Source organism: Xiphophorus couchianus, chromosome 24, assembly GCF_001444195.1.
Source record: "Xiphophorus couchianus chromosome 24, X_couchianus-1.0, whole genome shotgun sequence".
Taxonomy (NCBI): Eukaryota; Metazoa; Chordata; class Actinopteri; order Cyprinodontiformes; family Poeciliidae; genus Xiphophorus; species Xiphophorus couchianus.
The window spans coordinates 4,779,834-4,803,033 of NC_040251.1; the positions used below are offsets into that span (position 1 = coordinate 4,779,834).

Below are 23,200 nucleotides of genomic sequence, written 5' to 3' on the forward strand. Positions count from 1 at the left end.
CACATCGATCCGCGTGCACGCAGCGCGAGCTGCTATGCGGCAATTAGCTTGTTTTAAAGGAAACAAATAACTGTAATTTGAACAGAACAGCATCCATAACAATTCACCCCTGGAGGGATCAGTAATTTCAACACACACACACATACAGTTGGGTGTGTGCATGCAGTTATATTCAAACAGCCGACTGAGATATGTACAAGATGCACACACTCACACACACACACACACCTCCATTAAGTGTACTTGAGAGCAGCAGAGAGGGTCAGCTCAGTGTCTGAGTTATTACGCTACTTTGTTCTGCCTCAGTGGGGAGGCTGCACCCTACACACACACACACACACACACACACCCACACACACAAATTATTATCAGCTATCAACACTCAAGGTGCAGATATAAAAGGCTTGCTTTGATAATGGATTGAAAGAGATGAATAAAAGAATGGTGATGAATAAATGGTGGGGGGAAATGGTCTGTTTGCCGTTTCTTTGCATGTGTGCAGAAGTTTGCAGCTGCTTGGCAGAGCCGCCTGTCTTTCACTCTCTGCTCCCCCCTCCCCCATGCACCTCTCCGTCCATCTATACTCGACAATGGCGCGAAACATCTGCGGCTGCCAGATAATTACGATTGAGGCGAAAACGGTGGGCAGTGCCACTCCAACGTGCTACGACACCCCGCAATTAGCCACGCATCTCCATCTCTCTCTCTCTCTCCCCCCCCGCGGCTCCACGCCACGACCACTGCCTCCATGACCGGCGTATTATCTCTCAGAAGAGAGTGGAGAGTGACCTCAAAGGGGATAGGCAGGACGCTACGCTATCCATCTGAATGAAACTACTGTAAATAGACATGAATGTTTTAGGGCCAGCTTTATTAAAATGTTTGGGTAAATCAACAGGAATGGGGACTTTGTGCAGCGTCAAAGAACATGTTTTTTATTACTAAAAATGCTTTTTTTTTTTCTTTCTTTCTTTTTTTTTAGCATTTTAGCTACAGCTAAGTTTTACAGGTAATAATAGAGTGAGAGAAAATGAAAACCAATATAGGGAGCCCTCGAGGGGACTTGGGGTAAAAAAAAAAAAATTATTTTGCGTTCCCTCGCAAAACTTTTGCGTTCTCTCGCAATAATACTGATCAGTTCATGCGGCACAATTGAATACTGTTAGCCTTTTCTGCCTTAATGCAAGGTTATGCAAGGTTATCCCATGTATGTTAATATTTTGTTGTGAAACATCTGAAGTTTTATATATTTTTCTTTAGGATAGAAAGGCACCACAAACCTGTGATATAAACAGAAACTGTAGGAAAGAAAGAAAAAAGTACATCCAAACTATTAGGACTATCACGGGGTAATGAGTCATCTGGTAGTTTTGATTGTGTCTCTATTGTGCTAGTAGTCTGAATGGTTTAAAGGCCACTTCTCACACTTCTCATGGGAAGTTCCATCTCAACCTTAACAGATATAAACATGCAGTGAATAAATCGATTTTCAATCAGTGTTTTTTTTCTTCTTTTGTTTTTGCACCAAAGAGTTAATAATGATAAACACATCTTATTATTAGAAAACACGGCAAAGTAATGGAGATGGCCGCACTGGGTTAACTCGGGGAATCTCACCTGTCCGACGCGTGGGTCACTCAGTCCAAATAGTTTAGATGTATTTTTTAATTTCTTTTCTACTTAGGGAAAGTTTCTGTTTAAACCATAGGCATGTGGTGCATTCCTATACTAAAGAAAAATATATAAAACTTCAGATATTCCACAACGAGATATTAACATACAGTACAGACCAAAAGTTTGGACACACTTTCTCATTGAGTTCAATGAGAAAGTGTGTCCAAACTTTTGTCCCCTCGAGGGCTCCGTACTAATCCACCTGAAACTGAAACGCTATTTGTTGGTCTTGTTCACATAGCATTGCTAGCTTGCATGTGAAGCGTCTTCACATACAAGCTAGCTGCCACAGCAAGTTTGAAAAGTAGCAGTTAATATTATTCATTATGTTTTGTTTTTTGTTTTTTGTTGTTGTTGTGTCCCCCTCCTCCCCAATAATTTCTATGTACAGGTTGTTAGAGGAATGAGAGACAAAATCGCTAAGTTGATTGATTTGCTATTTGGTCTGGACCTGCTTTGGGTTCAGATTATAGGAATCAGAGCAGCAGCCAAGACGGTCAGAAAATCTGCCTGTCATAACAACATTTTACCACTGGAATTAAACATTTTAAACTTTTTTTCTTTTTCTTTTTTTTTGCTGAGTTTCATCTTTTTAAAAAAAAAAATCTGTTTAAATGTTTTTAGTTGGATCATTTTAACGATTAGGTTCTATTATTTTATTTTAGGACTATTTTAGTTCCGAAATAACAGAACAATAAAACATTTGATAGTACAAGTTGCACATTTTGAACATTTTAAAAAGAATAGAATTACACGTCAACAGGCGTCCCCGAGTTTGTGTTAGCTTTGTGTAGCTGTGTTTCCTAGTGGATGTTCCCCTAAGAGAGTATGAGTGTTTCTAACTGCGGCTGGAGTTAGCAACTGCTGGAGACTTTTATTTATTAATCTTTTTTTCTCTTCTTAGTCCAGGAGTCCCCTGTCAGGACCCCTAGGCTTCACTATGCCTGCCTGCCAAAAACGTCTGCATCTCCTGGACCCCCTGGAGACAGAGGACAGCCAAATGTCAATTGGACCCTCTATAGAGTGGCGAGGGGAGGACGGGAAGCGGCCACTGGGAGGAGGGGGGACCGGAGTCAGGGACTGGAATGAAAGAGAGGTCCAAGGATGAGGCCAGGGAGTGACTACACAGTTTGAATGAAATATTTTATTTTACTTTTTCAAACCCTTACTGTTTTGTTTTTGCTTTTCCAGATATGGAATACTAACCAAGTCAAAAACCAGCAAATACACGGCGGCGTAAAAGGAGCATCCCTGTTTTCCTCTGATTCCCATTTTGAAGAATGCAGCCTCTGTGCGTCACGTCATATTTACTCCCCCGGAACAAAAAGGTTAGCTATTCACGACTAATTTTAAAAATCCTCATCCCAACCCCTGTTGATGAATTTAGTTCATTTCAGTGAATCACTCGACTGCCTCAGTCCCTGAAAAATATAACAATCGGACATGTTGTCTATTTGTGGAATATTATTTTTAAACTTTCTAGGTAAATCCCCGAATTCTCGTGACACTCTTGCTCGTTACTGAAAAGACGCAGAGCAGACCTGAAGAGGGAAGGAGGAAGTTCAAACGAGGGAGAATCCTATCCCCGACACCAGACAGAGATTTAAAGGGGAGCGACAAAAGAGCTGGATTAGTGGTTCTTGTTAACAGCTGATAACGATGTCATGCAGGACATGTTGCTGTTTAATAGCATCTCTGCTGCCTGGTTGTTGAGATGTTAGCAACAGTTAGCAACAGTTTTCAGTCATGGGTTCATGAGTTATGGCCTTTCATTTTTCCTTTGGGATAATTAGAACGTTTTTGTACTGGATTATAAGCAGATACACAAATAGGCGCAATTTTATTTCATTTAGAACATTTTTTCAAAATGAGCCAATAGATTAAACCAAATATAAAGTTCATTGATATTTGGTAAACAGCCGAACATAAGCTAGGTGAGGGCTGTAATAATTGGTAATAATCAAATGTTGTAGAGTTTGCTTCTCTTTCTAAGTATGAAACCAAATTCTTCAAATCAATTCTAAAGATGCAGATTAATTTCTGGGCCATGCTGGGCAATGTTCATCGCATTCTTTGAGACATTTTTAACAACATGACGTAAAAACAAACTAACAAAAAAAACAGTAACTTAGAACAAATATCTACGTTTTACGTAATCTGAAGAGTTTTGTGTTATTTGTGTTACTAGAGCTGTAAGTTATGCTGAGTTTCTCTTTCTGAACAGTTTTTATTTGTCTCTATTGAGATGTTTTTGCCGATGCAGAACAAAAAGCAGAAACACATTTTGTGGATTTAGAATATCTTGACAGCAGAGCACTAATAAAACACTTGGTCAGATATGCCCAACTCAAATTATTTTTAACGCAAATAGATCTTCAGTTCTACTCTTACCCACTTTAAAAATTTCCAATTTCAATCAGATTTAGTCACATTCTTTCATGAAAGTGTTTTTCACTCCGTGCATGCTTCTGGTTCAAACAAATACAATTACCTCCAATACCAAATCCAATACCTCCCTATTTATTCACATCATTACAGTATATACTATCATGTTTGAGTGGAAGAACATTGAATTTAGATGTAAATCCTGCAAAATTCCCTCTGCGTGCAGCTGAAGGCCACATCAAGTCTGCTCCCCTGCTTTCACTCCTGACTGATTTGACATTTTCTTGCGCTGATCTGCAATCAGCGCAAGCCTGCAGATTTCCTGTGCGAAAACAAGCAGACTGCGCGTCAAAGATCCGTGTTTTTACTCCGTGGCTGTTGAAAAACGCAGAGGTCATTCTACACGAGCGCGGCAGAAAGGCAAGGCGTGTAATTAAACGCGTTGCTTCCAATCCAAATGCATCATTAAAGCAGCCGTGCACACGAGGAACGAATGAACTAACTGGAAGTAGCAGGAGCAGCAACGGGCTCTCCAAACAGCACCTACACTGCAATTACTGACGAGAGAAAAGTGTGTGTGTGTGTGTGTGTTTTAGGCAAGTTAATGGCTGTATGGAGGCGACGGTCTAAATGTTTTCATCTGCACCATTTTATCCTGGTTCACCTCACTCAGCAGGAAATAAACCACCGATGTCCGACTGTTAAGCAGGAAATCTGGGAGCTTTTTAGGTGTTTTTCAGTAAATAAGCCATTGTTTTAAATTCACAAAAATATATATTTATGATACAATATTTGGATTATTTTTTTTTACATTTAAACCCCTCTGCATCCCACAAAAATCTGTCAAATTCATATTCTCTACCTCCATCCTATTCAGCTGGCAAAAATATAAAAGGAATTACCTTTTTTTTCTCCAGACCTTTAAAGTCATGTTTGTGCAAAATGTATTAAATAAATCAATAAATACAATATTTTTCTTTACAAATGCAGGGGTGTCTAAAAGTGCGACCTCGGGGACCTTCATGGTAGGGATTGTCAAACTCATTTTCATTTTGGGGCCACATCAAAAACCTGAATGTTCTTGAAAAGCCAGTTGTGCCAGAATGTGTTGACAAAACCCACTAAATTGTTAACATGCCAACAAATAGCTGTTCCTCCCTCCAGGATTTTGTAATTGTTTCAGTGGAATTTGTTTTGCAGATTTTTGTGGTGACAACGTAGAAATGTTTTAAAGGGACTTTTAGGATATTTGCACTAATGTATGATGTTAAATGTGACTTTTTCTTACTTGCCGTATAAAGTAATACGGCAACTTGATATATAACTTAATATCAAGTAAAGCTGCAGTCGCTTAAACTCAATGTTTCTGATCAATTTTGAGAAAATGTGCAGTAAAATCAGAAGAAAATGTGGAGATTTGTTTATTTTGTGTGAATTTTGCAAATATGTGACAAACTGGAAGAACTTATTGATGTAATTTGGAGACTAGAGGGCCACATTGGCCCTTGAGTTTGACACATGTAAATCTAGAATTTACTCAGTTCTAGATTTGAACAAATCTGACCTGCAAGCACAGTTGGTTGACGCAGATGGAAACTTCTTCACCTTTTGGAGCTACATTTTTACAGATAAAAATGATCTTAAAAAGACAAGATCAGTCCAACATTTTAACAAAGTTTTTTGTTCATCTAAATTTTGAAGTTACTAGAATGACTACTATTACCTGCGTTTACCGAAAGCAAACCCTGCAGCCCAAATAAGAAGAAAAATATAAATTTTAAAAAAGTAGAAACTGTGGGCCTCTTATACTAATTTTTGCAAGATATTTTGTTAGGTTCTTTTTGTATCTACATTTTCTACAACTACCCAAAAACATTTTCAATTCTGTTGATTTCAATAAATCACATTTTTTGTGTATCATTGAACAGATAAAAAAGAAAAAAGGTACAAAAAGTCTGGCCACCACTGCTCTTCGCCTTTGGACACATGGAGGCTTCAATCACATTTTAGCACTAAGACAAATGAAGAAAAAATACTTTTTAAAATGTTTGAAAATGTACTCAAATTTAAATTTGTGTTTAGAAAACCCTCAACTTTCATTTCCAAGGTTTGCTCGGTTCAAACCACAGATACTGAGAAGTCAGGGACGCTCCTGGCTGTAGAAGTGACAGTGAACACAACGGTTAAATCTATCATCATGAGTCTGATTAAGAGGTCATAAAATACATTAAAATGAGCCTAAAACTGCGGGAAATGTTTGGCAAATGGACGAGAACTACTGGTGAAACTTGGCAAGGTTTCCCCAGAGAAAACGTACACAAAGAGTTCTGGTACAATGCTCGTGGAATAGGTGAGTCTAAGCAAAGCTCATGACTTCTGTGAAGCATAGAGGTGTCACGTACTCTGAGAATAAATATGACGTTTATGCTCCTGTTGGAATCCTGAACTTTTCTCTCCTGGTCAGAAAAACCAGGTCCAGATTTGGAGCTCCGCACTACAACTGGTTCTATGATGGAGTCAATCTATTTCTCTCTATTTCTAAACGAGTCACTTTGAAAGGTGGAGTTTGTCGTAACGTGACACAATGTGAAAAGGTTCCAGGTGTTTATTGCACCTTAATCAGTGCTTTGGAATCTGTTTGGTTTTTTCCCCCCCAAGTTATTTGCTACTTTGTATTTTTTGTGCACTTTAATTTGATTACTTAATTAACTTTTTCAGTTGTAGTTATCTCTTAGTTATTAAAGTACATAAAGGAGGAATTAGGAATCTCTATTTTATGTTCGTATGGCGCCCTCTAGCAGTGTCTGAACACCACTGCAGTCTTATTAGAATTTCTACACATTCTATAAAAAAGTGGATTCCTGTTAAATTTCTCAAGTTTTGCTGTCCACAATATTAAAAAGGAGATTAAAATTATATCACGAGAGCTTCTCGGTTAATCAGAATGTAACTGAAATGTGATATTTCAGTAGATCTGGAACTTCATCTCCAAATATAAAGCAATTTTTTATTTTTTCACATTAAAATAGGACTTTGAACCACTGAGCAAACAGTTCACTCTTTTTCCTAAGCCAGTTCTGATGTTGTGTTTGATTCCAGTCACCCTTTGAATCTCCCCCAGCTTATCGTACATTTTAATGTTTTAACATTTTCATTTGCTGTATGCCATAATCAAAAACTGAACAGAAACTAGACACAAGATGGGTCATCTGAGTTTTGCTCTGAGTCTAGTGGTTTTATCCTCTAAACGTCTATCACTGTGCGTGTGCCGAAGTGGCAAATACGTTAGTTCGGTGGAAGACTCAGCACTTCCTTATAATATCCCAAAATTATTTATAGACATATTGTGCATTTTTGGAGCGGTACAGGTGGTATGAAAAACGACCACTGGATGGCGGAATGGTTCGCTGGCCGGAAAAAATAGGCAGGCAAACCGCAAGACTTCTGCCCTCAGAAGTAAGTAGAAGCTAAACCTCCAGGCTTTGCTTCCCGATTATAATGAGACATGGAGTAATTATAAATAATTTCAGATTACGTTTTATATGTCTGGTATTTTGATACTTTGCCCTCCTCATATGTTTCTGTTAGCGGGAGCTAATGTTTATGTGAGCTATGTTACTTTGGCTGTTCGCAGCGAAGTCCATATATATATATATATATATTAGCGTATACAATGTATATATTTCACACCCGAATGTATACCTTTATTGTGAAGGGGAGGAGGTGAGGTCATATGACACCAACGGTTGTACTTCATTTAAGGACATGGACCTTACCAGAGGGGCCGCTTTTCATTGGCTGATGCCCATTCTACGTGGTGACGTGCGTGGCCGTCTCACAAATACACGCTTCCCGTTAGCTAAGTACAGCATAATGGCAGAACTGATTCAACTTGTACACCTTGAAGCCTGTCTGCTACACAGTCTGACGTTAGCTAAACAGATCAATGTGCAATGTGTCTGTATCTGACATCAAGCCTGGAAACTTGATATTGTAACCGACTGAATGTTATGTTTTTAACGTAATCTTTGCTCGTCTTGCGGGGCGCAGGCGGTTGCCACGGTAACAGGTGTGCTTAAACTACAAAGAGAGAGAGAGAGAGTAAAAAGGTAGGAGTGGTTTTGAGTTGATCACCTGTTCGGGTTATTTTACCTTTGTTTCCCTTTGCTGTGGCGCATTACAGCCGCTGTAGTTTCTAAAGGTTGGACTAATTACCTCGTTCGTTTGTGAGTTTACGTCATTCACAACAAACATCAAATAGAACAAATATTTCATCAAATTTTAACAAACAAATGGCTTCTACCGCGGTAATTATGTGAAATTAAATTAATTATATCCCAGCTTCAGAAGATTTGCCTTTACCTTTACAGAGCTCTTTGGTTCCTCCTATCAGTCTGTAGCTTCTCATATTGACGTCATCAAACCAAATTTCAGATCTACTATAACTGACTGACACCTGCTGGCCTCAGGTTTGCAACCAGCTTGTGACTGAGAAACCAGTAACCTCCTCCCAGGTGATGACATGAACTTGTTAGTTCCTCTGTCCATTGTAGTAGCTGATATATTGTGAAAATCCGGTAGAAATGATGCACTAATCGAGTCACGTTTACATAGAAACAATGCACCGCGAGGCTTTGTTTGTGAGACTTGCGGTCACGTGGGTCGGTTGTGGGCGGAGCTTGATAAGGTCCATTGAGAATAAAAGAAGACTGAAATTATATTTTCGTCTTTTTCTGCTGACTTCTACAATATCTCAGAAACCGTAAAATGTATGGATTTCATTCACCCACCGTTTTTATCAGAAGGAATAGGGGAACGTTTCTGTGCTTTTAAAATTTTAGGGTTTACATTACCGTATTTATTTATTTTTACATTTCATGGAATATATTACTGTTACCCAGCATGCTAGTGGTAGCCTACTTGCTATCATTAGTATTTTAGCTAGTTTTAGCTTTTTAGCTAATTTAGGCTTTTACGTGGGTTTTTCACACTGCATGGACTATTTCTTACCTTTCTGCAAATCTTCAGCAGTTGGCTTCAAACGCTTTAGCCATTTTCACCAAAAGCATTCAGGATTGAGCATTCAGCATTCACACTTGCATTTTCACAGGAAATGCACACTTTCTGGTTCTGTTTTGGAGCTCATTAAGTTTATTTCAAAATTAGGTATACAAACAAGGATACATTCAGAACAATTAAAAATGTTGTCAGAGGTTTGAAGAATAACATATATAGTAATAACCTGTATAGTCCCAGAATATATATATATATATATATATATATATATATATATACCAAAATTTGACTTGGGGATATATAATCAGTTTCGTAATGGACTGGGTTATTGGGCAGCATTCAACGTCGTCGTGCTGGACTCTTTTCATCGTAGGAGACAAACGTCCTTTACAAGTGTATAAGTATTACAAGTGTTATAAATGTACTTTTTGAGTCAGTAATATCAAAATTTAACGCCTTCATTTTCAGAGCACATGGTGTGCACTAAAACAGATTGTGGATTTACGCAAAGAATCACCCTGAACGAATTGGAACGCAGCTCGATCACGTTCGCAGCATCCAAACAGGAAGTTTTCACAAGTTGCAGCTGTGAGCTACATAGCTTGCGAGGTAAGTGTGAAATGTTGAAATATTTGGCCATTCTTTTAATTCTCCGTATATAGTGTCACTCCTGCTTTTATATTCGTTATTTTGCTGTTGTCTTTGTTTCTGGTAGTGTTATTCGGCGTGAGTTTTTAAGCTGTAGCTTAAATGTAACCCCATGTAAATTTGGAACTAACAGAGCAGCTACATGCTAAGCTAACCTATTATCTGTGGGTTTAGCTCAGCTAACTGGTTGTTGCTGGCTGTCGGTGTTAGAGCTGCAGCTGGTAAGAGAGAAAGTATTATGAAGCTATGGAGGATCGGAAGCTAAAGCGCAAGAGCAGCCGGAGTGCCACCAACCCAGGCGCTCAGACCGGAGGCTTATCCCGGAAGAACAGCTCCTCCTCCAGGGGAAGGAATGTCGGCAACAACCACAACACGGGGAGCATCTCCAGCCAAAGAAATAGGAACAGGAGGTCGTCTTCCATAGATTCATTCTCAGAAATAATAATAATAAAAAAAAAAATCAACGTTAACGTCGATGTATGTTTTGTTATTATTAATGTAATGTTTTGCAGGGGAGTGAGAGATAGTAAGGCAAGATATCCACAGGCTGTAGGAGGAAATAAGAACCAGGGCCAGGCAGCACCCGTCATCCAGCACTCTTTTCTGACGGATGTCTCAGATGTTCAGGAGATGGAGAAAGGTCTGCTCAGTCTGCTCGACGACTTCCACTCAGGAAAACTACAGGCCTTTGGTAAGCTCACAGTGGAAGCACTTTGCAGGATTTGATACAAATATTATAATATTCTGCTATGATCCCGTCGTGTCTCAGGCAATGAGTGCTCCATTGATCAGATGGAACACATCAGAGAGATGCAGGAGAAGCTGGCACGCTTGCACTTTGACCTTTATGCTGAGGTAGAGGAAATGCCCGAGGATCAGCGGAAAACGGCCTCTGACACCAATATGGACAAGCTACTTTTTAATGTAAGACTGCTTGCTTACTTACTAAAGCACCTAATGCTTTATCAGGTGCATTATTTGAAGTTCTTTTCAGTTTGCATATTAAACAGCTCAAATTCAATGGATCTAATTTTACTCTTATAAATATCAATAAAAAGCTACTGCTTAAAAGTTTGGGATCACTGTGGTGTACCAAAGAAACTGCAAGAATCTTTGCAATTTCTTACAATCCTACACAGCGTTTCAGAGGAAGGCATATGTTCAATTCAAATTCAGATATAATTTATTAATCCCAAAGAAAAATTAAATGTTGTAATTCACTTAATTAGTTATTGCAGATGGTGAGGTGTGACCAGGAAAAATTTCCTGTATTTGAAGAGGCCTCTGACTGAAGACACCCGTTTTTTCATGAAGAGGATGGTTAGAGTTGATCAGCTGCTCCCTGTTGTAAACCACCCTGTTGCCACGGTTATTCATCCAGGGTTTCCCACGGTGTATTATAAGCCTGACGGGCCACCAGGCTTGTCTCCCCCCCACATATCTTCTCCTAATTTATAGCTTTTTTCAGTGTAAAATAATGATATTTCATCTTGATTCCAAACCTTAAAGCAGTGGTGCACAGAGGTGTTCAGCTCCTGAATTATTACTGATGAAGCTCTCAAATTACTCTGGATGGTAATGGATAGCTGTGCCGTTCAAATTTAGTTACTTATTCATCAGCAAGTGCAAATATTTTTGTTTCACAATATCTATTATGTAAACTCAATAATGCTCTTTGTCTCCACAGCTCGAGGAGCTCAGTTCTTCCATGTATCCTTTTGACACGAAAAACTTTCAGATAAGTTGTTTTTCTTCTTGCCTTTTAAAGGATTTTAATTTGACAGAGCTCGTTACGACCAGAACTAGTTAAGACATAACAATGACAAGTTGCCCAAGAGCAACACATTGCTGAAAACTTCTCTCCATTGTCCCAAGATGTGTGGTCCATGTTAGTTAGAAACCTCTACTACCTGTTTATTGCAGCCATACGTAACGTCACCATCTGGTCAAATTCTGTTTCACTTAACTTGTTTGATTCTCTCGCCTAACTCGCATTTTCGTTTTGCAACATTTTAAAAGTTGTTCAAAACTTGTAGACGATTGTGAATACTGAAACATGAATAGGTGGCGGTCCACTGCATAGGCAAATGTCTAAACATTCTACTTACCATATTTCTAGTGGGTACTTGTGGCTTAAGTGCCAACATAGAATTATGCTAACTCTAGTTTCATCTGAATCCGTTAGCTTGCGTTAATGTCTGGTCTGAGCAGCGTGAAGGGAAGACGGGAAGTGTTTGAGAACCTGTTCCTTTACTTAACCCCCGCCCCTCCAGCCAGAAGCTGAATCTAGCGGACAGTCAAGAAATCCCGAGGATGGCCACCGTGTGACTTTCATTTTTCATCCTCCTCTTTCCACATTACCTCTCCTGAAACCACGTGTAGGCAATCTAACAAGGTGGAGTTGGAGGAACTTTACCTGAGGTTGAATGTATTTTCAGATTGACTTCACTGCACCCATCAGTTGCTAATCAAGATGGATTTAACAGTGCTGTGTCTCTTATATTAAAGATAAGGTACTTATGTTTTCTATTTATTGTATAATACTTGTAAGACCTGGAGATCTAAGGTCAAAGATCTCCAGGTTCATTATATTTTACATATTATATTTGCTGCGTCCTGTCATTTCTGAAAGCAGCATAGGTTTATAACCCACCAGATTCTTATTTTTCATTGATAACAGAAAACTGTTATCAGATTTAACAACAGAGATGGCATATAAAAATAGCTCAACTAAAATTCAGTGAGCAGCCCTTCAGAGTTTGAATGGACCATGCAAAAGGCCCAGCACATTGTTTCTGACGGGTCAGTTTGATGCTGGAAGAATAATCACAAGTCCAAATTCTAACATTACAGCCATGCCTTATGATTTTCCTTTTTGATTTAATCATACTTGCCTTATTAGTTAACAGTGTTTAACTGACTGGATCTGATTTTTTTTTATGTCTAATTTTAGCCACCAGATGGGGGTGTTTTCACACTTAGCCTTTTGCTTGATTTTATTTTTGTTGATTTCATAAATGTCACGTGTTTGACTCTTTTGGGTGTATTTCTCTCATTTACAGTAAGAAAGTATTTTTTTCTCAAAGTCAGTTGTAATAAAGATCTTTTAAAAATAATGGGTGAATTTTTTTTTTGTGTGTGTGTATTTCATTCCCTGTTCAGCGCTGCTCAGAAAGTAACTTACATTATCATGTTGAATGTCATAATAATTTGGTGCGTTTGACTAAGTACTTTTTTTGGGGTAGAATGTTTGTTCTATTACAGTAATTTTTAAGGACAAGAATTATGTGCACAAGTTTGTATTTACTGACAGTAAAATGCAGATGTAAACATTTCAATGTCTCAGTACTTCTTACACAAGCCATCTTTGGGTGTGACAACCGAACATAACATTAGTTGGAAACTACTTGGCCTACAATCAAAATGACTAAGAAGGATTTCAGTTTTAAATAAAGCAGAGTACCTTTTAAATCGCTAATCAGCATGCAACTCTTTAAGAAGAGTAGATTATTAGACCTCAGCAGTTAGCATATCGACTTTTAAAATGTCCTTTATCAAATCTCAGACAAACTGCACCAGCAAGATTTTTTTTTTCGTAATTCTTCTTTTAGAATTGGTAAAGTTAATCAAGAACACATTTATTCCAAAAATGCTCTTGGTGTGTGTTTGGGATTGCTCACCTGGTGGAACCCTCAACGGTGTTTAAAACCTTTGATTGTAGTACTGAAGAAAATGTCTTTTGTTTCAAATTTAAGGAAAATACCAGTTTCACTTGTAGCTAAATAAACACTCAATATGATTCTTCCACCACCTTGCTTAGCGGTTAGCACCCTACTGGGACCCCCTGGTATTCGGAGGGGTTAGGAACCATATCTTGGGAATATTTGTGACCCCAATTAAAATGCTTACAACTGCCTGTTTTAATAGTTCAAACACAATGAAATTTGGTTGGAAAGTCGTGTAAATCATCCCATACATCAAAACAAGTCTGAATAAGTTAACGAGATTGCAGAAAGGACTCGACCTCAGAGTCTTATTAAAACATTGTGAAATATGCTGAAAATTGTGCAGGAAACCAATAAAAGTGACCTTTTTTAGTAATCAGTTTAAGTTCTATTTAAAGTTTGAATGTTTGCTGCTTTAGCTTCCTGAGCCAGTTTTACAAGAGATACTGTTTGTTATTAAGGCTCAGGATGGGATGGGCTGTGTAAAGGAATGCCCTCATCCTTTGTTGACACGTCTCCATGGTTACTCCCTGCACACAGCGGTCCATCTGAAACGGATCCACTCGGCTTCAGTAGGCCTGGAGGAAACAGCTTCGCGGTGATGGACCTCACAGGCGCTCCTCACTCGGTGAGCAGTCCAGACCGTGAGCCGCAGCCGGGCCCCAAACTGGTGAGAGAGACCCGCTTCAGCAGCTGGACCCCGCAGGGCAATAAGCAGAGCAACCTGCAGGTAGTCCTTTCATTTCCTCTCATTGTTTCAAACAAAGGAATGACTACAAAATACAGAAGCAAGAAACTGGTTTCATAAAACCAATTTCTGAACCACAAAGTTATAATTTGTTCAATGAAAACCAACTACTTTCTAAAAGTCAACATTCTGGGTCTGTTGTTATGACTGATTTTTTTTTTTTTTTTTTCATAAAATGGCTAACAGTACCAAGAGAGGGGATTGATTAATTTGAAGAAAGCTTAAAAACCACAAAAAAAAAAAAAAGCCAAGCATTTGTCATGACTGTCAATGAGGATTCAACAAAAGGAGAGTTGGTTGCCACTAGTGCAGAGCTTGGTCAGGGTCTGTGTGTGCACAGTAAAATCTAGTCCTTGTCTGTTTCCTGGACAAAGCCATTGCTCAAATTGGACATTGCTGCAATGACTTAATGAAATCAACTCGGTTTCCTTACTGACGTTTAGCATTTTAAACTAAGCTTGGATGTATGTGTCAAACTGGAAGGGATGCATTTGAATTTGAATCTGACTAAATTATTATATTGACTTATATTCTTTTGCATGGAAATTGGAACGGTTGTGATTATGTAAAAAAATGAAGTTGTGTAAAATTTTGGATTCTTGCCTGGTGTAAAAATGAAAAATATGCTCCACCGTCTAACTCGAATTATGCTGAATATGAAGGTGTAATCATAACTGGGTGATAATTAATGTGTCACAGGACACACAACAAACAAAAAACATGGAAAAAAATTGAAAGTAAATTTTTTACATTTTGTGAAAGCAAGAATCTTTTGTCCAAGATTTTTATTTCAGTAAAGCATAAATGGTTGTATATTATGATTTGTCTTATACCTCATAGCATGCATCAAAGTGTCATTACAAACTCTTGCTTAAAATAGCCAGTTCTATAAACATTGTTATGAGATTAAAACAGCTCACATTTCACCTCACAAACCATGGATGCTGGGCTCAGAGTCTCATTTCTCCAAATAATACAACAAACGGTGTAGTCAAAGTCCAGATTCCCCTTGTAGGAGTGCTTGGCAGTGATTGGATGTCCTCCTGTTCTGTCTGCTTCCTGTTTGATCTGAGCTGTTTGAGGAGCGTGTGAAGCTGCTGTTGCACTGGTTTGATCTGTGGACGGACTCCCAGAGGAAGCGCCTCCTGCAGGCTCTGCTGGGTCGCTGCACCAAGGCGCAGCTTAAGTAAGGTTTTTTTTTTCCAACACTTCATTCAAGTTATTCTAAAGTCCTACCCTGAGCCTGCAGTCTGGTCCTGTTGTTGCACGTTGCTGAACCCAGGCACTGCAGAAACCTGCTCAATGACACGGTTCCTGTAACCCGGCTGGACTTCACGGCTGTGCTGCCTCGGTGTCTATCCCTCTACATCATGTCCTTCCTGTCCCCCCGGGAGCTCTGCGGCGCCGCCCAGGTCAGTTGGCACTGGAGGGTCCTGGCAGAACAGGTGAGTAACACACCTGGACTGGATTCCAGGATTGAAGTGTTTCACAAGACATTTGAAATTAAACAGAAAGTCTTAAACCCTTTCTAGACTTTGATACCAAACCATCCCTCAGTCCATCCCCGCATGTGCAACATCCATTCTGTTGTTGCACATGAATGCAACAAATGTTGTTGCATGTTGTTGCACATGAAACAAGGTTTCAATGTGCCTGTTGTGCATGTTTAGCGAATGGGTAACGTACCTTCCCTCCTGTCTCCTATCAGGACTGTCTCTGGGCCGGCCGGTGTATCAAGCGAGGTTGGTTCCTTCCCTACGCTCCAAGAGACAAGGAGTTTGGAGCCTGGAGGAACCACTACGTCTCGTGCATCTCCACCCTGGACCGGCTATCTCCTCAGGAAGCAGCCGAGATATATGGGACCCTCTACCAGCCATGCCTGGGGGTGAAGGAGGAGGAAGGGGAGAGGAGCAGAGAGAGGAGGATTAGGCAGAAACTCAAAGAGGCCCTTAAGGAGGAAAAGAGTGAGTCAAGGTTCTGGGTGACTGAAGGAAGTGGGTATAATGTGAACACAGGTGCATAGGTGGCAGGATGAGACAAATTTAGTACATACAGTAGATTGCAACAACTTTATTATATGAATCATTTTGTTTTTTGGTCCTGTCAAACATAAAATTACTTGTCAAACTGAGTTTTGTCTTGACATGTAAACGTGTCACCTCTCATCAGCTCTTCTAACGTCTTAGGTCTGTGATATCTGACAGGACTGGCCTTGATTAGCAGGAGACCATGGGGTTCTAACCCAAAGTCTGACAGATCCAGAGGTGAAAGGTCACAGACCGTCCTGTCCAGCTCAGAGTTGATGGTTAGGTCTTGGCCTTCTCTCTCCTCGCCAATGAAGAAAGCTGAGTCTCCAACTGCCAGTCTCAGTCCACACAGAGGACAACACCTGGATGAAGTTAGCAGGTGATGAAGTTTCAATGAAATACAACATCCTACAATTTCAGAACTCTTCAGCTTCAATCCCAAGTAGTGAAGTAGACGTGAACCTGACTTCTGTTGTTTCTTGAAGACATTTTGCATCTCAGCCAAAAGTCTCCTCAGTTCTGGCTTCTACTGAAACAGGGTTAGGATTGTCATCTACACCAACGTAATCTTTTTGGCATTAAACTATGAAAATGGATCACATGTTGAAAGGTTATGAACTGATTCCGTTTTCTATGTTGTTCTTTTGCTGTAAAAGGTTGTCCAAGGCTAAGACGGTGCCGGCCTCTCTCCCCCACACAGACTCTGCTGCCATCTTGCTGCTCATCTCCAACAAAATTCCTGCTTATGAGGTAAAAAAAATAAATAAACGCTCCGGTTTCCATTGGAGTACAGGTTTGAGAAGATGTTGCCCTTTGCCTCCCTCCATCTCCTGATCTCAGGTGGTGCTCAGTGGTGTGAAGGCCAGAGTGGCCGTGGTTCTGTATGACCATAGATGGACTCTCTCGGCTCTTTTCAACCAGACGCAGAGAGCTGCTTCGGGGCAGCAAGTGCAAAGGCTCGGCCTCTTGGTTCCAGGAGGGACAGAGGAGGTTCATCTGGTCAATGGTGAGACTTCATTAAAAATCAGCTGATCATATGTACAGTTCTTCCAGCTGGAAGAAGAACTAAACATTTTGTCTTGCATTGGTAGAATACCCAGAGCAAAGGAATTGCAGGTGCTTATTTTTTGCTTGATTTTATTCAGCATTAATTATCAAGGCCTTACTCAAAGACAGTTAAGGCCAACCCATTTAAAAGCCATTCTAGTTCATTTTCCCGACTGACTTTTTTGTCATCCAGTCATCTCCGTGATACTGTAGTGAGTTTCATATCACCATTAAGACGTTTCCACACCTTCTTTCACACCAGTTTCGGCCTCACTGTGGAAGAGAAAACATCAGTATCTTGATGGAGGTGTTGTGAAAGGTGATGCTGTGGAAGGATCTCCGGTAGCAGTCAGTTTTGCAACACACCTGAAGAGCCCACTGACTGAAGACTCTGGCTGTCTGACAGGAATTTGTTAGGATGACGCCAGCATCTGTTTGCAAGCACTGCTAATCCACCTCCTTTGCTTCTGCCACTCCTCTGCCCGGTTAGAAAGCCAGGCAGAATGACGTTGGATTAGGGGATGTGATGCTCACCCATTATGATTGAAGGAAGCTGATGAGAGATGAACTAAGAATGAGACAAACATACACTGCCAGCCCTCCTGGTTGAGGCAAAATTAATTACATTGGTTGCAACCTACAGTATTCACTTTTTCAATAATGACACTTTTTGCTTCCATCTTAATTTGGTTGTAAACAGAACCTCAAAACATCCAGAAACGTTTGCTAGTAGGCAGATTAGGTGCTTGTCATGCTTTTTGCCTGCTTACCATTATTTGTTTCCTCAAAGTCGCTGAAATTCTCCTATGGATATGAGAGGTTTCTGCACCACCACCATCAGTTTCAGCCCCACTGTGGAGCTGATCACTGTGGAGTTGCTTATAATGAGTCAATAAACATATATTGCAAAATTATGTCACTCATTGACCTCATCTCTGTCCGGTGCAGACTTACTTTCCTAGGAACCATAGGCGTGTGCGTTTCTTTCTAGCTGCTAACAAAGAATGAGTTGTGTTTTGAGTGGTATTTCTTAGTACTTTTGTCTGATTTCCGTATCTTTTAGGCAGTGTTCTGTCTGAGAGGACGTTATCATCTCCAGATCACCGGGAATTCTGGGAAAAACTGTGTGCCTTGGTGGCACCTGGTCAGGAGGGAGGCGGGATTGATATTTTCTGCCCGCTGGCTGCGTCTGGTACAACTTCTGTTTGAATTTTCAAACATTTAATTGAAGTAATTCTAAGATGTAAGCTCGCGGTTGGACTTGTCACAGTGTCGGGACTCGCTCTGATGTGGAATCTCTCCGATCTGACTGGTCTGGAAGTTCGCGCTCCGTTGGGCTTTGCCACAGGAAGTTTCCAGAACAGTGAGTTGCTCCTAAAGACGAGTTCTGCTTGTAGTTTCTTGTAGTTGTTGATGCATTTTTGGTTGGCTGCAGTCCTAAGCGAGTGGTCTGGTGGCGACCAGGACCCAGCAGCTCCAGCTCTATGCTACGTGACTGACAGCGTGCTGTTGGGCTGGTGTAGACAGGCCCGTTGGATGGAGGAGGTTCTGGTCCGGCTGAGGAAGTCCCTGGAGCTGCAGCTTCAACAGGCTAGTCTTCAAGCCAGAGGCAGAGCTCTGGGTCAGTTCTGAACTCAATCAGGACACAGCTTTACTTTGATTAAGCTTTAATACTCATGTCTGGTTCATTTCTAGGACTCTTCCTGTGGGAGAACATTTCCCTCGATACCCTTGGTGCGTGTGGGGAACTCAGTGAAGCTCTGACAGAGGGACTTACAGCTCTCAGCAGACAGAACGAAGTGAGAACTGCTGTAAGACAGGAAGGGAGGAGAAAAGGCAAGGTGTAAACTTGAATCTTTATCTGTCCTCACTGCTTCAGAGCCGACCGGTGGAGTTCCTGTCCAGCTTCCTGATGAAGTGGAGCAAAGAGGACGGAGAGAGGAGCCAAGCAGCAGGTGGTTCATCATGTCCAGGCCCACCACCAGGGATAGCACAGGTGTTTCCCTTCTTACGCCGTTCTGTTTTGATGTGACTGAACCACAAATATAAACCATGTCTTACCGTTTCTTTCTTTAGGCAACTTTCGATTGGAGATGTTCAGTTGGAAGAGAGCTGCTCCACAGCGAGCGCCTTTATCTGGGAAGAATGAGGGCTGTGCTGAAGGTAGAACACCAGGAAACGTTAACAACAAACAATGATTCAGTTCAGAGACTCGAAGTAGATCAGGTCAGATCATTAAGACGAAGCCAAGATTGTTTGCTTCTGATCCAAAGCTTGAAACTTAGAAACGAGAAAAAGTTTGGTAACAGAAAATATTCACATCTTCAGTGTTTCTGTTTTTTTTTCTCTTCATAAATATATTTGACAAGAATTTGAGAGTTTTGTTCCTTTTTCCTTGTTTGATTTCATTCAAAATTTAGTATCTAATATTTTAATTTACTTACAGAATTATTATTGCTGTTTATTAATTCACAAATCAATTACAGAATTTGCAATTTGGTTCACTTATGTTTAAATTATTTATTTATTCAGTCATTGTTTAGTTATTTCTGTACTTACCGTATTTTTATTTCTATATTTTTCTGTGTACTTTTGGCTTTGATATGAATATTAAATATATATCCATTTATTTTGTTATTTTATGTGTTGTGTTGCTTTTTTATTTATTTTTTATTGAGTTGTTGATTAGTGATTTCTTAGTTTTAATTGTGTTTATTTTGATTTGCTCATTGTTTTCCTCCGATTTATATTTTTTACGTGCTTCCATTTATTTATATTATTAGGGAATTTTGTTTTCTTACTGATGAACCTGTTCTTGTTTGCATTTCATACTAATCTGTGTCAATAAATATTTGCTTTCTGTTATCTGCATGACTGTGTGGAGGTGTACCAGGAGCCTCTCATGGCGGCGCTGAATTCCAACAGAGCGATCCTCAGCTACGTCGACATCCAGATCATCTTCGGCTCTGTTGCACTGATACTGCACCAGAACGGGTAAACACCAGCTGGATTGGTGTTATACTGCTGGAGTCAGATGTTGGATAAAGTGTGTGTTTTAGTGTGTTTCAGGCTGATTTACAGGCCAGGCTGCAGCACTGGGGAGCAGAGCAGTGTGTTGGAGATGTGTTTGTAAAATTCTGCTCCAAATTGAACGTCTACACCAACTACCTTAATAATTACATCACCACCATCCACACCATAGATAAGGTAGGGACAGTATTGTCTTCTTAAAAGTGAGAAAAGGCTCCACTCTTCACCTAGTCGTGTGAAACGTGTGTGTTTTAGTGCAGGGAGGCTAAACCTGCATTCCGGGCTTTTCTGAAGAGAGCAGACAGAACTCTGCCAACATACATGCTGAGGTAAGACATGCTGCTTTTAGGATAAATAACAGGAGGTTTTTTTTTTTCTTTTCATCAATAATACTAGCATAATTTTGTGTAATGGCAGCAAATTTCATAAATGTGCACACAGGCCGTCATGTTACATTAATGTGCTATTTGTAATCAGCACAATCCACACTAAGCTACCCATAAAAAATAATTTGTCATACCAACGGTTTCAATTAGTCTGATGCTCTCCAAATCAAAAGAAAGCCAACGTCGGTGAAAACCGTACGTTGTCCTGTTTGTAGTTTGCCACCCACCCTGCAGGGGGCATTATAGAGGAAGGAGTCCGAGTTACATTAGATCATATTTGAACTTTGTGGCTTGCGGAACAAGAAACTGTGTGGAGGAAAGCTGATGTCACACATCACCCTGAACGCACCATCCCCGCAGGGACACTTGGTGGCAGCCGAGAATGAGAAAGCAGTCCAGTCGCCAGCGCTCCCCAGTGGTGTTAGTGGGTCAGACTGTTATCAGTCTGACCCACTGCGATGATGAGTCTGTAGGGTGGTCCACTGGTTCGGTCAGAACTGCCTGGAGCTAAACCTGCTCAAGAAAACAGAGATGATGGTGGACTTCCAGAGAACAAATTAAAATTCAACAACACTTTATTTTTGAATTTGGGCTTTTCTGAAGAGAGCAGACACGACTCTAACATTAAAGACATCATCAGAAAAGGGGAATCCATTTAGATTTCGTTATTTAAATGTTAAAATGATTTGCTGTCCTCAGTGTATCTGTGTGTGAAGCCTGCAGGAGCTGCTGCTGTGTCCTGTGTGGCGAATCCAGGAGTATGTTACTCTGCTTCAAGCTCTGACCTCACATACTCGACCCGGTCACCCGGACCACCCAGACCTCCGCTCCGCCCTCAACGCAATGCTCCAGTTCAGAGACTTCATCCAGGAGGTAACGGAGCTGGGGTCCACACAGCGGCTCCTGCAGGTTCCAGCTAAATATGGAAATGATTTGTGTGTTTTCCAGTTGGAGAGAAACTCTGAGGCAGACAGGAGGCTGGAGGAGACGCAGGAACTGATCCGGGGCTGTCCGGTCAGAGGACTCTCCTTTGTTCTTTTAAAAAAACATATTGAAGTCACACTTGAACTACTGCTTCTTGTTATATATTCATGCGCAGAGCCTCGCCGAAGGAAACCGTCAGCTGATAATAACCCAGGATGCCATGCTGCTCAGGAGTCCAGATGAACAGATTCCAGACTCACTGAGGTGACGACTCCAGCTGACTGTCTGTTTGTATGTACGGTTTGTACAGTAAGCCATTCTGGTTTGTTGCACAATCAGGGCCTTTGAGCACGTATGCGATGTGGGACTCTTCCTGTTTAGCGATGCTTTAGTTTTGACCCGGAGAAGGCTGCAGCATATACCCTTCACCATGACTCACCGGAGCGCACACACGTTCTGGGTCTCTGTGGCTCTCAGCAGTCTGGATGTCAGAGAAGTCCTACACACGCGCTGTGAGTCTAAAAGCAGCTACAGTAGCCAGTTTGCTTCAGTTTGAGCACCACAGTGACATGCAGGTGTGTGTCCTCCACTGCAGATGTGCGCCACGCCTTCGTCCTGGACGGGCCGCGCTGTTCGTGGGTTTGTGCGACAGAACAGGAAGAGGAGAGGGACAACTTCCTGTCTGCGCTGCGTTCGGCTATAAGCTCCTCCCTGACAGAACATCAGTGAATTTAAGGCGAAGATATCTGCAACGTAGCATCCAACTCCCCCAATATGGGGCTCTTCTGTACACATTTAATGAAAATGTTCCCATTCCTTCCTATAGATGGAGACAATTATTCAAATAATATGAAATCACTTCTCTTGGAGGGTGTTTGGTTGGTTTTATGTTTTAGCAAAAGATGATCATTTTTAATGATATTCACCAGCCCACACTGCCTACATTGCTTCTCTGAACCGTAATCATGTTCTGCAATCATCACCAAGGTCACCTGACCTAACAAATACCATATGACCAAATATGGTTTTTGGTACCTCTGGAAACACAAACACCATAAATAGTGTTATTAATCTCAGCCCAGATTTATTATCAGACCGATATGTTAAATGACAAACATCGGCTGATATTGATGTTTATACATCACTACTTTTTCCCCTCAACATCAAATGACTCCACATTTTTTCCACAACATTGTCTTACTCTATATTTTCCCTCAATAATGATTTTTTTTTTTTTTAATTCTCATAAAATTATAGAATCAGTCCTTTCTACAACATTAAGCGATTCATTTTTTTTTTTGTTAACATTCTATTATTTCTCAACAATAAACAACTCCATATGCTTTCATTAAATAATTTCACATTTTTCCAAAAATATTGAGTGATGACATATTTGTAGCCAATAATGAGCATTTTAATTAAAAGGAATCCCATATTTGTGCCTCGATATTTCTTGCTTTCAATATTTTCTGAGCAGTGTTCAGTGATTCCATATTTTCTTCTCAACAATAAATGATTCCGTAAATATTTCCAAATGAATTATTGTTGTCATTTTTTTGTCAAACAGCCTGACATTATACTTGCAAAGCA

General features: G+C 40.4%; 2 protein-coding genes across 5 annotated transcripts; both read left to right on the forward strand.

The window, feature by feature from the left end:
- Positions 1 to 9,528: 9,528 nt before the first annotated feature.
- On the forward strand, positions 9,529 to 12,839 carry ccdc28a (coiled-coil domain containing 28A). Its single transcript, XM_028010133.1, has 6 exons — positions 9,529 to 9,684; positions 9,898 to 10,133; positions 10,236 to 10,414; positions 10,493 to 10,647; positions 11,411 to 11,433; positions 11,997 to 12,839. Exons 2-6 carry the CDS (start codon positions 9,970 to 9,972, stop codon positions 12,049 to 12,051), a joined length of 576 nt encoding a protein of 191 aa, XP_027865934.1. The 5' UTR covers positions 9,529 to 9,684; positions 9,898 to 9,969; the 3' UTR covers positions 12,052 to 12,839.
- Positions 12,840 to 12,958: 119 nt separating this feature from the next.
- Positions 12,959 to 22,837, forward strand: ect2l (epithelial cell transforming 2 like). Of its 4 annotated transcripts, none has more exons than XM_028010128.1 (22): positions 12,959 to 14,178; positions 15,270 to 15,382; positions 15,479 to 15,641; positions 15,905 to 16,160; positions 16,401 to 16,602; positions 16,709 to 16,786; positions 16,880 to 16,973; positions 17,064 to 17,229; positions 18,334 to 18,462; positions 18,541 to 18,633; positions 18,706 to 18,891; positions 18,966 to 19,069; positions 19,150 to 19,266; positions 19,347 to 19,433; positions 20,155 to 20,264; positions 20,330 to 20,477; positions 20,556 to 20,629; positions 21,403 to 21,559; positions 21,635 to 21,700; positions 21,786 to 21,874; positions 21,950 to 22,122; positions 22,206 to 22,837. In XM_028010128.1, the coding sequence occupies exons 1-22, from the start codon at positions 13,939 to 13,941 to the stop codon at positions 22,337 to 22,339; spliced, it is 2,979 nt and encodes a 992-aa protein (XP_027865929.1). In that variant the 5' UTR covers positions 12,959 to 13,938; the 3' UTR covers positions 22,340 to 22,837. The 4 variants fall into 4 exon arrangements, 3 of the variants coding, with proteins under 3 accessions (XP_027865929.1, XP_027865930.1, XP_027865931.1); XM_028010129.1 differs by having other exon boundaries at positions 16,709 to 16,762; XM_028010130.1 differs by lacking the exon at positions 16,709 to 16,786.
- Positions 22,838 to 23,200: the final 363 nt, after the last annotated feature.

Excerpts from the sequence above, each read along its gene's own strand:
- ect2l (XM_028010128.1), top strand. The coding sequence starts at position 13,939 with ATGCCCTCATCCTTTGTTGACACGTCTCCATGGTTACTCCCTGCACAC. Across the intron at positions 18,634-18,705 it reads CACAGGAAGTTTCCAGAACA|TCCTAAGCGAGTGGTCTGGT; the intron begins GTGAGTTGCTCC and ends GGTTGGCTGCAG. Across the intron at positions 19,267-19,346 it reads CACCACCAGGGATAGCACAG|GCAACTTTCGATTGGAGATG; the intron begins GTGTTTCCCTTC and ends TTCTTTCTTTAG.
- ccdc28a (XM_028010133.1), top strand. The coding sequence starts at position 9,970 with ATGGAGGATCGGAAGCTAAAGCGCAAGAGCAGCCGGAGTGCCACCAAC. Across the intron at positions 10,134-10,235 it reads CAAAGAAATAGGAACAGGAG|GGGAGTGAGAGATAGTAAGG; the intron begins GTCGTCTTCCAT and ends AATGTTTTGCAG. Across the intron at positions 10,648-11,410 it reads TGGACAAGCTACTTTTTAAT|CTCGAGGAGCTCAGTTCTTC; the intron begins GTAAGACTGCTT and ends TTGTCTCCACAG.